Source organism: Oncorhynchus tshawytscha, linkage group LG06 (genome assembly GCF_018296145.1).
Source record: "Oncorhynchus tshawytscha isolate Ot180627B linkage group LG06, Otsh_v2.0, whole genome shotgun sequence".
In the NCBI taxonomy this organism is placed as follows: domain Eukaryota; kingdom Metazoa; phylum Chordata; class Actinopteri; order Salmoniformes; family Salmonidae; genus Oncorhynchus; species Oncorhynchus tshawytscha.
The window spans coordinates 70513660-70528057 of record NC_056434.1 but is presented as its reverse complement, the minus strand read 5'-3'; the positions used below and the strand labels follow the sequence as shown (position 1 = coordinate 70528057).

The window sequence follows — 14398 nt, the reverse complement described above, 5'->3', positions numbered from 1 at the left end:
GAGCAAAATAGGCTATGTAAGACAACTTCTTGGGGGGTGCGCGGGGGGGGGGTGCGCGCGCGCAACTCAGTATTAGGAAGGTATTCCTAATATTTTATATACTCAAATCAAATTGTATTAGTCACATGCGCCGAATACTACAGTAGACCTTATAGTGAAATGCTTATTTACGAGCCCCTAACCAACAATGCAGTTTAAAAAAATACAAATAAGAAATAAAAGTAACAAGTAATTAAAGAGCAGCAGTAGCATAACAATAGCGAGACTATATACAGGGGCGTACCAGTGCAGAGTCAATGTGTGGGGGCACTGGTTAGTTGAGGTAATATGTACATGTAGGTAGAGTTATTAAAGTGACTATGCATAGATGATAACAACAGAGAGTAGCAGTGGTGTAAAAGAGGGGGGAGCAATACAAATAGTCTGTGAAGCCATTTGATTAGATGTTCAGGAGTCTTATGGCTTGGGGGTAGAAGCTATTTAGAAGCCTCTTGGACCTACTGTAGACTTGGCGCTCTGGTACCGCTTGCCGTGCGGTAGCAGAGAGAACAGTCTATGACTTGGGTGGCTAGAGTCTTTGACAGTTTTTAGGGCCTTCCTCTGACACCACCTGGTATAGAGGTCCTGGATGGCAGGAAGCTTGGCCCCGGTGATGTACTGGGCCGTTCACACTACCCTCTGTAGTGCCTTGCGGTCAGAGGCTGAGCAGTTGCCATACCAGGCAGTGATGTAACCAGTCAGGATGCTCTTGATGGTGCAGCTGTAGAACCTTTTGAGGATCTGAGGACCCATGCCAAATCTTTTCAATGGGGAATAGGTTTTGTCGTGCCCTCTTCATGACTGTCTTGGTGTGCTTGGACCAGTGTATATTTACCATACAGAGCTTACATTACTCTCCCCTCTACGACATGGATGTATCTATAAGGCCTAGCTTATGTCGCTGATATACCCCATTGAGCAGAGAGACCCCTGATAGGACTAGGATACTAGCCAATCACAGAGTGCAGGAAGTGACTTCCCGGCCAATCTCAAAACCTCAGGAGGGAACTGGAGTGTTACTGGGCCATTGCCATGGCGCCAGGGTCAGGAGACTGCTATCCAATCACATGTGTAGTTCCTGACTGCTTATTTCTATGTGAAGACACAGGTGAAAGCATGGCTACTGTCCCGACAACTAGAGAAGCACAGTTAGCACACAGCTAACTCAACACAACCCAGCATGACTTATGTACTGTATCTTTCTGTAACTACAGGATATTGTTCCCTGTATGGTGTGAGGTTTGTGTGTGTGATTGTAGACGGTGTCCACCCTGTTAAAGGTAGAGCTCTATACGACTGTGCCAAGCCATATGGAGCTCTGTCTGGGGAGCACACTACCCACTTAGCTCTGCTGTTGGCTTTGGTGCTCTCTCCATCTGTCTTCCTCATCTTTTCTCCCCATCTATCTATTTCTAGCGGCCAATCTCTTTCTCTATATCGTCCTCTTTATCTCCCTCCCTCTGTCTTTTATCTGTATTCTCGACATCCTCAGGTATCTGGCTAATGACTGTGCGTGCACGTGGGTGCGCATGGGTGCACGCGCGCGTGTGTGTGTGTGCGTGTGTGCGCGCGTGCGTGCGTGCGTGCGTGCGTGACATTAGTGCTCTTTAAGCCTGTGACGGTGTGTAAGTAAGGAGGTGTGTTCTTGACAGAGCGGAATGTCTTCTCAAGTGGACTGACTCTCCCTCCATCTCCCTCCATCCCTCACTCTCTCTTCCTCTGCTGGTAAATGTTATTGTCTACGAGCTGCAGGCTTGTTGAAGTCCCACTCAGTAATGAGGATAGGCCCTCCAGACCAGTCTAAGACACGCTCCTACTGAAGGAGAGAGTAATGTCACTCCATGTATCCAAGAGAGTTTGTGTAGCAGTCAACAATCAATACAGTGTATGTGTCTTGACGTTGGTATGTTGTGAATCAGGGTTGGTGAATCAGTACTGGCAAAGTGAACCTACAGTACATAACCACCAAGAAGGGTACCCAGTATAGGGTTGAGGGAAGAGGGAGGCAGAGATGGAGGGGAAAGAGTGAGCGTGTGGTGGAGAGAAATGTGTGAGGGAGCAGCTGAGCTGAATAGAGCGAGAAAAGGAAGAGAGAGACACATTAAAAAGAATCAACAAAAAAACAGAGCAAACTAGAATGCTATTTGGCCCTAAACAGAGAGTACACAGTGGTGGAATACCTGACCACTGTGACTGACCCAAATTTGAGGAAAGCTTTGACTATGTACAGACTCAGTGAGCATAGCCTTGCTATTGAGAAAGGCCGCCGTTGGCAGACTTGGCTCTCAAGAGAAGACAGGCTATGTGCAAACTGCCCACAAAAGGAGGTGGAAACTGAGCTGCACTTCCTGACCATATTAGAGAGACTAATTTCCCTCAGATTAAACAAATCCTCAAAGCATTATAAAAAACAAACTGTATTTTGATAAACTCCTATATCTATTGGGTGAAATACCACAGTGTGCCATCAGAGCAGAAAGATTTGTGACCTTTTGCCACAAGAAAAGGGCAACCAGTGAAGAACAAACACCATTGTAAATAAACTCAGCAAAAAGAATAAATGTCCCTTTTTCAGGACCCTGTCTTTCAAAGATAATTCATAAACTCCCATAACTTGCAGGTGCCTTGGTGGAGAGTGGGTTAACTTATCACAGCAAGAACTGGCAAATCTGGTGCAGTCCCCGAGGAGGAGATGCACTGTAGTACTTAATGCAGCTGGTGGCCACACCAGATACTGACTGTTACTTTTGATTTTGACCCCTTTGTTCAGGAACACATTATTACATTTCTGTTAGTCACCTGTCTTCGGAACTTGTTCAGTTTATGTCTCAGTTGTTGAATCTTGTTATGTTCATACAAATATTTACACATGTTAATTAAGTTTGCTGAAAATAAATGCAATTTGTATAAACGCAATGCAAACATATGTTTCCCATGCCAATAAAGCCCTTAAATTGAATTGAATTGAATATGGTTGTAAAAACACAGTGTACTCCTTTGCTATGGTAAACCGAAGAATTCGGTTTTGCTTCTACATTCACCTTTTCACCCAATCGGTGTAATTGAAGTTGGGAGGTTTGAAGGGGAAAATCTAACGATAGTTGAGGAGTGTGCACACCAGAGGAGAGGGGACGAAGGGGAGAGAGGTGGAGGCGGGGATGAGGGAGAGAGCTGAAGAAAGAGATGGATGGATGGTTGGAGAGGGGGAAGGTGACGCTATACACCACCCGGGCCACTCAGCATGGCGACAGATTTGCCGGAAGCAAAGGAGGGAGGGGGAAGTGCAGATCCTGCCAGGGAGAGAGAAAAACCTAAGAGAGTGAGAGACAGAAAGAGAGACTGTGGCTTACTGTGTGCCGCTGATTCCATATGGTGGTGAGGTGCCATCCAGAGCGGGAAGAGACCAACCTGTCTAGCATAGGAACAGAGGAGAGTAAGTTAGTGGGCTAAACCAACTACCTTCCATAGACCAAAGTGTTATTCTGTCCTTTTGATATAAAATAAGTTGTCATAAGCTTCAATCCCCTCCCACCTAAACCCACGACCACACACACGTCTCTCCTTTATTCTAGCGCTACAGGGGACCAGTCACAAGGCTGGCACCTTTAACTGCTTTCCAATTTTGCAAATAGCAGGAGGAATAAACTTTTTTATATTTTTTAAAGCTCGTCTATTATAGGACTGGGAAGTTACAGAAATCAATCAGGTGGATGACTCCTCCTGTTGAGAGAGAGAGAGATTCATTTCTAAATGGCTGTGAAGTGATTCTCTCTCGCTCTTCTTTGACACTCGCTCATTGTCTTTTGATTAATGTCCGCTTGCCTTTTGAATATCGATCTGAGATGAGAGGGTGAGTCATGAAGGGAACCCTTAGTCACTGCAGCTCTATCAGGTGGCGTGGGAGTGAGTTTATGAATGCTTATTGGTACAGATACAGAGTACCCATAGATCTCATGGCTCAGTCGGCTAGCAACACCAGGGTTGTGGGTTGGATTCCTGCATGGGGTACATACAGTATATTGGACATGTGTGTGTGACCGGTGGTGTGCAAAATCAAGCCCCTGCTCCATAGCCACTCTAAATAATAATATAGATTAGGTTCATATGTGACCGTTGGCCACCGAACACACCTTCTATCCCTCGGGCTTGCCCACCAGGTCCATCTGGTTGGCTGATCAAGGGCGTGGTTGTGCCAGTGTATTTAAGCAGAGCGTTTCCTTCCGTTTGGATCATTTATTTTTTGTCTTTTGAAAGATTGGCGTGCTTTTGGAGGACAAGAGCAGGGACAGTGATAGCCCGAATGCAAAGAGTCTTAAAGATGTCTTTTGTAAGAATGGTGTATGTAACAGCGCCAGTAAACATTATACTGAGTTCCGCTCTCCTCCTTGGGCACACCAGTCTGAGTGAGTGCAAATTGGGGTTTATTCATCACAAAATATTCAACTATTTATTAATTGAAGTTTCCAACATAGTCAGTTTCTTTCAATGGTCTCTGTTGAAAAAAAATGCACAATGATACATTTCCAGGTTAAGCGCACATAATTTCCATAGCAATCACATCTTAATTCTCCCAAGTGTCCTATGTTGAAGTTTACATAATCAAATCCATTTCACACATAAAACAATCAGCAGGCCCACTGCACTCTCTCAGGCTGGCGTGCCCAAGGAGGAGGAGAGAGGAACTCAGTATAACGTTTACCGGCGCTGTTACACACACACACACACACACACACACACACACACACACACACACACACACACACACACACACACACACACACTACTATAGTTACAAAATATTTGGGCTATCACTGGCCCCACTCTCGTCCTCCAAAGGCACGCCAACCTTCCGAATAACAAAACAATCTCCCAAATGGAAGGAAGCGCTCTGCTTAAATACACTGGCACAACCCTGCCCTTGATTAGCCAACCAGACGCACCTGGTGGGCAAGACAAAGGGCTAAAAGGCACATTAGTGGCCACCGGTCACATATTAACTCAAAGTTGCTTTGAATAAAAGCATCTGATGAATGACTATATTATTATTTAGAGTGGTTATAAGGAGTGTCTAGGGATAAGGGCTAGGGCTCGGGTTTGTATTCAGCACTAAATACGCTTACAGTTCCCCTCAGTGAGAAACTATAACCGGAAACTTCTCCCAGCTGGTAACATGAGATTCCATTGCCCAGAATCCATTGCAATGGTGCCAGGAAATGCTCATATATCCCCATTCTCCTATGGAGTGTGAAGGAATTTTGGGAGTGAGGTTCACTCCTCAGTCCTGAAACAGCACCTATCCTCTTGCACCTAGAGCACCCGTCAAACCCATTCCACGGAGGGCTGACTGACTGCAGGCGATCGCTCCTCCCTTGTACTTGGTTGATGAATGAAGGTCATTAATTAGTAAGGAACACCCCTCAACTAGTCTAGGTCTTAATTGAAAGGAAAAAACAAAAACCAGCAGACACTAGGCCCTCCATGGAATGAGTGTGACACCCCTGGCCTATAGAGACATTGTGTAGATCAGAATAAATCAGAATGTGTATAAACCTTTTACACATTGATGTGTATAAACATTAGCTTGGCATTGTCCTTAGATTGACTTGGTACTAGGACTTTTCACCATATTGCACACGTGTGATGGGCTGTTTTTGGACTCAAGACACTGCCGGTATTGAGGACTTTAACATGAGCCATTGAGCAGCACAGCTCTATCATACGGGTGTCAGACAGATTAGAGACCAACCACACAGACCCATTGCTCCTCTGGGACATTGTGTGTGTGTGTGTGTGTGTGTGTGTGTGTGTGTGTGTGTGTGTGTGTGTGTGTGCGTGTGTGTGTGTGTGTGTGTGTGTGTGTGTGTGTGTGTGTGTGTGTGTGTGTGTGTGCTGGAGGATTTACAGCCAGCGCTGTATATGGGGACCAGGGCCATCCTGCCAGGGCTTGATGAATGGAGAACGGCGTGTGTGTCCGCAGGACGTTTGTCCTTGTTAGGTGACGCCACGCACAGTGGCTGAGACACGGCTGGCTTTTCACATCATCTAGAGGACTCCTTTGACTCGTTCCCCCTCGATTGGAGAGGACTGGGGAAATGATCGCTCTCCAATGCTATGGATGAATAGCCACACCATTCACTGCTTGAGGTAGCAAGGTAGAGGCCCTAACATGATCAGACCCAATCGAAACCTCTAATCTCAGTATGCCTGTAAATCTGTGTGTATTTATGGGTCTGCATTCCGTATTGTACAGTAGGCTTTGTTGTTGCTACTGTTGTCCTTGACTCTCAGCAAGCTTGTTAGTGCTGCATGGCGTAATTACTCCAGCAATTACTATATAGGACACTTCATGCTAATGTTGTTTTCCCAGAGTGAATTGTTGGCCCTATTTGGACTTGGACAAATGTGGATTTCACAAAGGGTTTATTTATATTGGGATCCCGAGTGGCGCAGCGGTCTAAGGCACTGCATCTCAGTGCAAGAGGCATCACTACAGTCCTTGGTTTGAATCCAAGCTGTATCACATCCAGCTTTGATTGGGAGTCCCATAAGGCGGCGCACAATTGGCCCAGCATTGTCCAGGTTTGGCCGGGGTAGGCCATCATTGTAAAATAAGAATTTGTTATTAACTGACTTGCCTAGTTAAATAAAGGTTTAAAAAAATGAGAGAAAGTTGAATGGTGTGATTTGAAGGGAAGTGTGTGTTTGTGCTGGTAGAAGTAAAGCTTGGGCTCACTTTGGTTTAACCTTGTTTCTCATTCATGAATCTCAGTGTTTTCTAGCTTTTCTTAATGAGCGCCTGTCTGACAGTCTTCCCTGAATCTTGAAAGCTGAGTGCTCTCTCAGATCTCCTCATAAATACATATTTCTCTCTATTTATCTCTCTTCCTCTCTCTCTGTTTACCCATGAAGATGTTTTTCATTTACCCCTCAAAAAACATTCCACAACAGTGTTGCACAATCTAGTAGAGATTTAAGTTGAAAGTTTTCCCATCTGAGAGAGTTCGCCAGAGTAGTCAGCTGCAGTCCAATAGTTGAAGATAGCTTCCTTCCCTCATCTTCTTCCCTTAATTGATTGGTGAAAGGAATGTTATGAATCCTTGCTCTCACCTATTGAACTGCGTTCGAGCGGTGGTTTCCTCAGGGGGGAGTAAGGAAGGATACATTTCTAAATTATTCAAACAGGACCTACGTATTTGAACGGGGCCTGTGACAGTTTGACTTAGTGAGAGTCATGGAGCTGATGATATGAACCCTGAGGAGACCTAACAGCAGGTGACCCAGGTCTGACCTTTAGGGCCAATCGGTACCGGAGATGAGTCTGGGGGCGCTGACAGGAAGATGGGATGGGGAGTGTTTTTGTCTTTGTGTGTGTGTGTGTATGAGTGTATTTACAGGGATACGATACAGGGATGTCACTGTTGGTGGGACAGTCCCGGGAGGAGGTTGTGTTTGTTTGTAGGTATGACAAGTGAACCGTTTGTTTTGTAACACCAGTAGCGTACTGAAGAATGTGGATTTATAGCCTAAGGCTATACATTTACTCCTGAGGTGCTGACCTGTTGCACCCTCTACAACCACTGTGATTATTATTTGACCCTGATGATCATCTATGAATGTTTGAACATCTTGAAGAACGATCTGGCCTTAATGGTTATGTATTCTTATAGTTTCCACCTGGCACAGCCAGAAGAGGACTGGCCACCCCTCAAAGCCTGGTTCCTCTCTAGATTTCTTCCTAGGTTCCTGCCTTTCTAGGGAATTTTTGCCACTGTGCTCCTACATCTGCATTGCTTGCTGTTTCGGGGTTTTTGACTGGGTTTCTGTACAGGTACTTTGTGACAACCCCTGATGTAAAAGGGGTTTTATAAATACATTTTGATTTTATTTGATTTAGCTAACTTTGTACCTTTCCTTCCTTCCTGTTCTCTCAGAGGTATCCAGCAGCAGATGTCGAGCTACAGGGAGACGGTGCGACGGGTTGGGGAGGAGACGCGCCGGCAGACCACCACGGGCCAGCACCGGGACGACGCTCCCACCTGTGGCATCTGCCACAAGACCAAGTTTGCTGACGGCTGTGGCAGCCTCTGCTCTTACTGCCAGACCAAGTTCTGTGCCCGTTGTGGAGGGAGGGTGTCCTTACGCACCAACAGTGTAAGAGAAACTTGTAGACACACACACACATGCACACAAAAACGCCCCTGTTTACTCCACTTTCACTGACGGTGTGTAGTCTAAGCAGGGGCAAAGGTGTTTGTGTGTGTGTGTGTGTGTGTGTGTGCGTGCGTATTCTGCAGCAGTGCATGACCCAGGTGGAGGCTGGTAAAGGTTAATTGGGTATTAGACAGGGACTGGGGGCAGGGGGGAGGTCTCTGTGTTCCACCCTGGGGGGTTGGGCCTGGGCTACAGACATGTTGAGGTAGGGGTGGCCCCATGCAGGAAGCCCACCCAGCCACCCACAGTGTGATATTTAATGATCAACCTCTCCCCCACACATACATATATGCATGCACTGAAAGACAAACACACACACACACACACACACACACACACACACACACACACACACACACATTGGTTTTACTATACAAGTGGGGAACAAAACATTTATTACCATTAAAAATCCTATTTTCCCCAAACCCCTAACCTTAACCCCAAATCCCTAACCCTATTTCTAATACTAACTGTAAACATAACCCTAACCTAACATTCTTTTCTTTTTTTACTGTCCTTGTGAGGACTTTTGGAACCCAAAAGGATAGTAAAGTTATACCTCACTCACTCACTCACTCACTCACACACTCACTCTCACTCACTCACTCACTCACTCACTCACTCACTCACTCACTCACTCACTCACTCACTCACCACTCACTCACTCACTCACTCACTCACTCACCACTCACTCACTCACTCACTCACACACACACACACACACTTAATAAGTAGCCCTAACGAGCACAGTGTGGAGAGGCCAGTGGGTGTGAGAGAGAACGAGAGTTGTGCAGAGCTTTGAAACAGGGATTACCTACCTGTTGAGTCCCCCCCCCGCCCCACCACCTCAACTCATAATCAATCAGTCCTGCGCTGCTGTTAAGGACGTTTGTGTACCACCTCATTTTGATTTGTATGAAAACACTCTATCATCAGAAGGTGTGTTCTCTCAAGCAGGTTTGGATGTGTCCTCATTTCGCCTTGCCAATCTCTCCCTCCCATCTCTTTTTCTTTCCTCTCCCATCTCTTTTTCTTTCCTCTCCCATCTCTTTTTCTTTCCTCTCCCATCTCTTTTTCTTTCCTCTCCCATCTCTTTTTCTTTCCTCTCCCATCTCTTTTTCTTTCCTCTCCCATCTCTTTTTCTTTCCTCTCCCATCTCTTTTTCTTTCCTCTCCCATCTCTTTTTCTTTCCTCTCCCATCTCTTTTTCTTTCCTCTCCCATCTCTTTTTCTTTCCTCTCCCATCTCTTTTTCTTTCCTCTCCCATCTCTTTTTCTTTCCTCTCCCATCTCTTTTTCTTTCCTCTCCCATCTCTTTTTCTTTCCTCTCCCATCTCTTTTTCTTTCCTCTCCCATCTCTCTTTCTTTCCTCTCCCATCTCTTTTTCTTTCCTCTCCCATGCCACCGGGATGCTTTGCAACAGGAGGACAAAGTGGTGAGTTGTTTCTCTTCCTGTGAAGTCATCGTAGTTCAGTGAACTTCATTTGCAACCAGAACATTTGCAGCATTTTACCAGCATCATGTTCTGTCGTAGGGGTCCAAGGTGTAAATTCAGGAATGTGACTCATCAAGACCTTGAAGGGATAGTGCGATATTTTGGCAGTCAAGCCCTTTTTCTACTTAGCCAGAGTCAAATGAATTAATGGACACCATAGTTATGTCTCTGTCTGCAGTTTGAAGTAAATTGCTAACTAGTGTTAGCGCAAGCTAGATGTACCTATAGACATTCAGTCATTGCTGGGGGAAAAAAGGGCTTACTTGCCAAAATCTTGCACTATTTCGTTAAGATATGTAGCCAACAAAAAGGTGGAACCTCCTCGAGTGTTGGCCAACAGCACTCCACTAATGCTCACTAGACCACACAGTGTAACATTACATACCATTAGGTATTACTCCGGACATGCCTTTTACACCATACAGCACTCTTACAGTTATGTCCAGTTTCAAACCTTACACGCCCTTGGCCCCCCTTCCCTCAGTGGAGCTGCCAAACCATCACTTTGTTGGTATTTGGCTCAGTGGTGCTTTGGCCTTCCAACAGTTCTTGAGAGTAGTGTAGACACTAGTATCCACCAACCCCCTACAGCACAGTACAACAGCACTGACTCGAATGAGGCTTTGGCCTTCCAACAGTTCTTGAGAGTAGTGTAGACACTAGTATCCACCAACCCCCTACAGCACAGTACAACAGCACTGACTCGAATGAGGCTGTGGCAGTACAAGCTGTAACTGAGTAGCATGTGTAAGCCCTGTGTATGACCTGTGTAGCCCTATGCATTGACTACGTAGCCTGGAGTGTAGGTTGTGGGGACTCTGCATATTGTTTGTGTTGCCCCAATGTCTAACCCCCAGATGGGGTTTGAAAAAAGAGAAAGCTCCTACGTTGAGACTATGTATCCCCTATGTATGGCCTATGTATGCATGCAGTCACTGTTTATAGCTTGCGTAGTCTATATATGTTGTGGCTAATGAGAAGCAGTGGCCATTATCTACAGCAGGTGTCCCCAATTACATTCAGCTGTGGGCTGATTTTTCCTTGAGTGGAAGGTCAGTTGGCCGGAATTTAGTTCTACCTAATTCCTGGTGATTTTACAGTGTTTTATGTCCAACATTGAACATTCACAACAACAAAAAATACAAATACATTTGTCAGATCTACAATGATGGTGGATCTCATGGTGAAATCTGTGTTTGTGTGTAAGCCAAGTGTTTCTCACAGAAGACGTTTGCACTCTCTCCCCCTCCCCTCTCTTCCTCTTTCCCTCTCATTGTAACATCCTGGGCTGTTTTTAGAACGTAGTCACATCAGTGTTTGAGACCGTCTCAGGGTAGCGTTCAGTGTGTACACCAAGTGTCTCTCCCTGCAGCAGTTTGGCTGAGATACAGAAACACACATCCATGTGTCATCTCCTCGGAGCGCAACTGCACCTCATGATTGCTATTGATCTCAGTCTCTAGTCTCGCTCCGCTCCGCCATTCATTCACTTCATTGAAATGTCTCATTGACTGGGACCTGAGGCAGAGCTACCTCTCGGGTTCCTCCTGTTGTGTCACACATATAGATACAAGCCATACGTACATTATCACATTTGATGAAGCCTATATTATATTGTATCAATTGAACCTGAAGGAACCAGTATATTTCGGCTCAATTGAAATTAACCCAAATCTCATCAATTAAATAAACAGATTGGCTGCAAAAGACTACTCATAGTTTCTCAGAGTACAAGTGGGTAAGGCTAGGATTTGGGTCAAACTGATCCTAGATCTGTCCAGGAGCCCCTCCATCCCTGTGGCCAGTACCAGGTGAGATTGAACCAACACACTGCAGCACAGAGACATCTAGTGGAGACAGGCAGAAGTACAGTAGACTTCCTGTCCTCCATGGCATTACAATAGTACTTTCAAGTTTTATTAGTCGAATGTGCAGGATACACATGGTATACACCATTCAATTATGATTACTTATAGAAATGATTACTTATAGAAATGATTACTTATAGAAATGATTACTTATAGAAATGATTACTTATAGAAATGATTACTTATAGAAATGATTACTTATAGAAATGATTACTTACAGATTCCTTCAGCAATGCAACAAAAATAAGAAATAATAAAACGGAACAATATGAACATAAAGTAAATGGATCAGTGGACTAGAATAAACATGTCAGCATAAGTTTATCAATCAATCAAATGTATTTATAAAGCCATTCTTACATCAGCCGATGTCACAAAGTGCTGTACATAAATCCAGCATAAAACCCCAAACAGCAACAATGCAGATGTAGAAGCAAGGTGGCTAGGAAAAACACCCTAGAAAGGCCAAAACCTAGGAAGAAACCTAGAGAGGAACCAGGCTATGAGGGGTGGAGATTATAACAGAACATGGCCAAGATGTTCAAATGTTCATAAATGACCAGCATGGTCGAATAATAATAAGGCAGAACAGTCAGGTGGAAGTTGAAACTGGAGCAGCAGCATGGCCAGGTGGACTGGGGACAGCAAGGAGTCATCATGTCAGGTAGTCCTGGGGCATGGTCCTAGGGCTCAGGTCAGTTGAAACTGGAACAGCAGCATGGCCAGGTGGACTGGGGACAGCAAGGAGTCATCATGTCAGGTAGTCCTGGAGCATAAAACCCCAAACAGCAACAATGCAGATGTAGAAGCAAGGTGGCTAGGAAAAACACCCTAGAAAGGCCAAAACCTAGGAAGAAACCTAGAGAGGAACCAGGCTATGAGGGGTGGTCAGTCCTCTTCTGGCTGTGCCGGGTGGAGATTATAACAGAACATGGCCAAGATGTTCAAACGTTCATAGATGACCAGCAGGATCAGATAATAATAATCACAGTGGTTGTAGAGGGTGCAACAGGTCAGCACCACAAGAGTAAATGTCAGTTGGCTTTTCATAGCCGATCACTAAGAGTTAGAGACAGCAGGTGCGGTAGAGAGAGAGTCCAAAACAGCAGGCCTGGGACAGGTAGCACGTCCAGTGAACAGATCAGGGTTCCATAGCCGCAGACAGAACAGTTGAAACTGGAGCAGCAGCATGAACAGGTTGACTGGGGACAGCAAGGAGCCATCAGGCCAGGTAGTCCTGAGGCATGGTCCTAGGGGTCAGGTCCTCTGAGAGAGAGAGAGATAAGACAGGAGAAATACTCCAGATATAACAGACTGGCCCTAGCCCCCCGACACATAAACTACTGCAGCATAAATACTGGAGGCTGAGACCGCTGTATTATAAGTATAATACAGGAAGGCCCAATTTATGATCCAATATTTACACATGTATCAGGGAAGGGGGATTGGGGGGCAAGTGTTTAAATTGTGAATTAATAATAATAGTAAATAAGAGTCTTGTAACAGCAGCTGTGATGTGTGTCTAGCATGTGTGTGTGTGTGTGTGTGTGTGTGTGTGTGTGTGTGTGTGTGTGTGTGTGTGTGTGTGTGTGTGTGTGTGTGTGTGTGTGTGTGTGTGTGTGTGTGTGTGTGTGTGTGTGTGTGTGTGTGTGTGTGTGTGTGAGTGAGTGAGTGCATCCTTGGGGAGAGTGTGTGTGTGAATGTGTGAGGGCACATAAAAAAATAAACACACTCCCAGTGCGAGTGAGACCAGTCCCAGCCGCACATGCACACACTCACACACACGTACACACGCACATTCATAGATCATCCGGTTTAATTCACAGAAAAACCTGTATTGGTAGGGGGAGCAAGCCTAAACTTGTCCTGGGTATCGACCCACTGATGCCTTGTCAGAGGGAAACCTATGTCTGGCCCAACACACACACACACACACACAGAGGTAGGCTTTTGCAACATCAGCAGAGACCCAAAGTAAATTATTTACACTATTGATCCGGTGTTTAACAGTCGATATGGCCCACGTGTGTGTGTGTGTGTGTGTGTGTGTTTCTGCGTGGATGGGTCTGGGTGTGATAGAATTTGAGTGTTTGTTTACCATATGTACTGTCACTTAGTGTGTGTGTGCATGTGTGTGTGTGTGTGCATTTGTGTGTGTGATCTAGGGGGGGTCTGGGTGTGCTTATGTACAGCCCCAATGGACACTCATCTCCTTTGTGGCACTCTTTCATCCTTCCCTAGGATTTATAGCCCGCTGAATTATGGGTAGTGCATTGCTTGTTGCTGCCTCCGTACGTCAAGCTGTCATTGTGAACGTGCCCTTGTCAGACCGCCCCCTTGCCCCTGGAGGGAAACCCCATCCATCTCACCTGTGAGGACACGCTGACAGCAGTGACTCACTACTCGTGGTCCTCGCCTGTTCCCTTCACACTAGTCAATGGAGTAAAGATCATAGCCCATCACATTATAGCACAGTACATTGTATAGATGGTGCAGGGGCCGGCTGGGTAGGCTAGAGAAGGGTTTCTCAATTCAGACTGTACACATGTTCGTTCTAACCCAGCACTAACACACCCGATTCAACTATTTGAGTGCTTGGCGAGGAGTTGATAAATCAGGGGCATCCCAGTTCCCCACAGCCCCACCCAGAGGCTCTGATCACCTTTTGATTGGATGGTCATTAGCCAAATGATGTAGCTGGTAATTAGTGTGATAATGAGCTAGTCACTGACCCCCCCCAGGGAGGGGTCTGACACCCCTGTAGGAGGAAACCAGTCGGTCACCAGT

General features: G+C 45.7%; 1 protein-coding gene across 6 annotated transcripts in view; it reads left to right on the top strand.

Annotated features, from left to right (window-relative positions):
- The window catches only part of LOC112253532 (regulating synaptic membrane exocytosis protein 3-like), a 65695-nt gene that overhangs the window by 6999 nt on the left and 44298 nt on the right, over positions 1 to 14398 (top strand). For all 6 annotated transcript variants that reach the window (XM_042323574.1, XM_042323573.1, XM_042323575.1 and 3 more), the window contains exons 3-4: positions 7971 to 8190; positions 9672 to 9683. In XM_042323574.1, coding sequence (XP_042179508.1) covers positions 7971 to 8190; positions 9672 to 9683 — 232 coding nt within the window. The remainder of the gene's footprint in view (positions 1 to 7970; positions 8191 to 9671; positions 9684 to 14398) is intronic.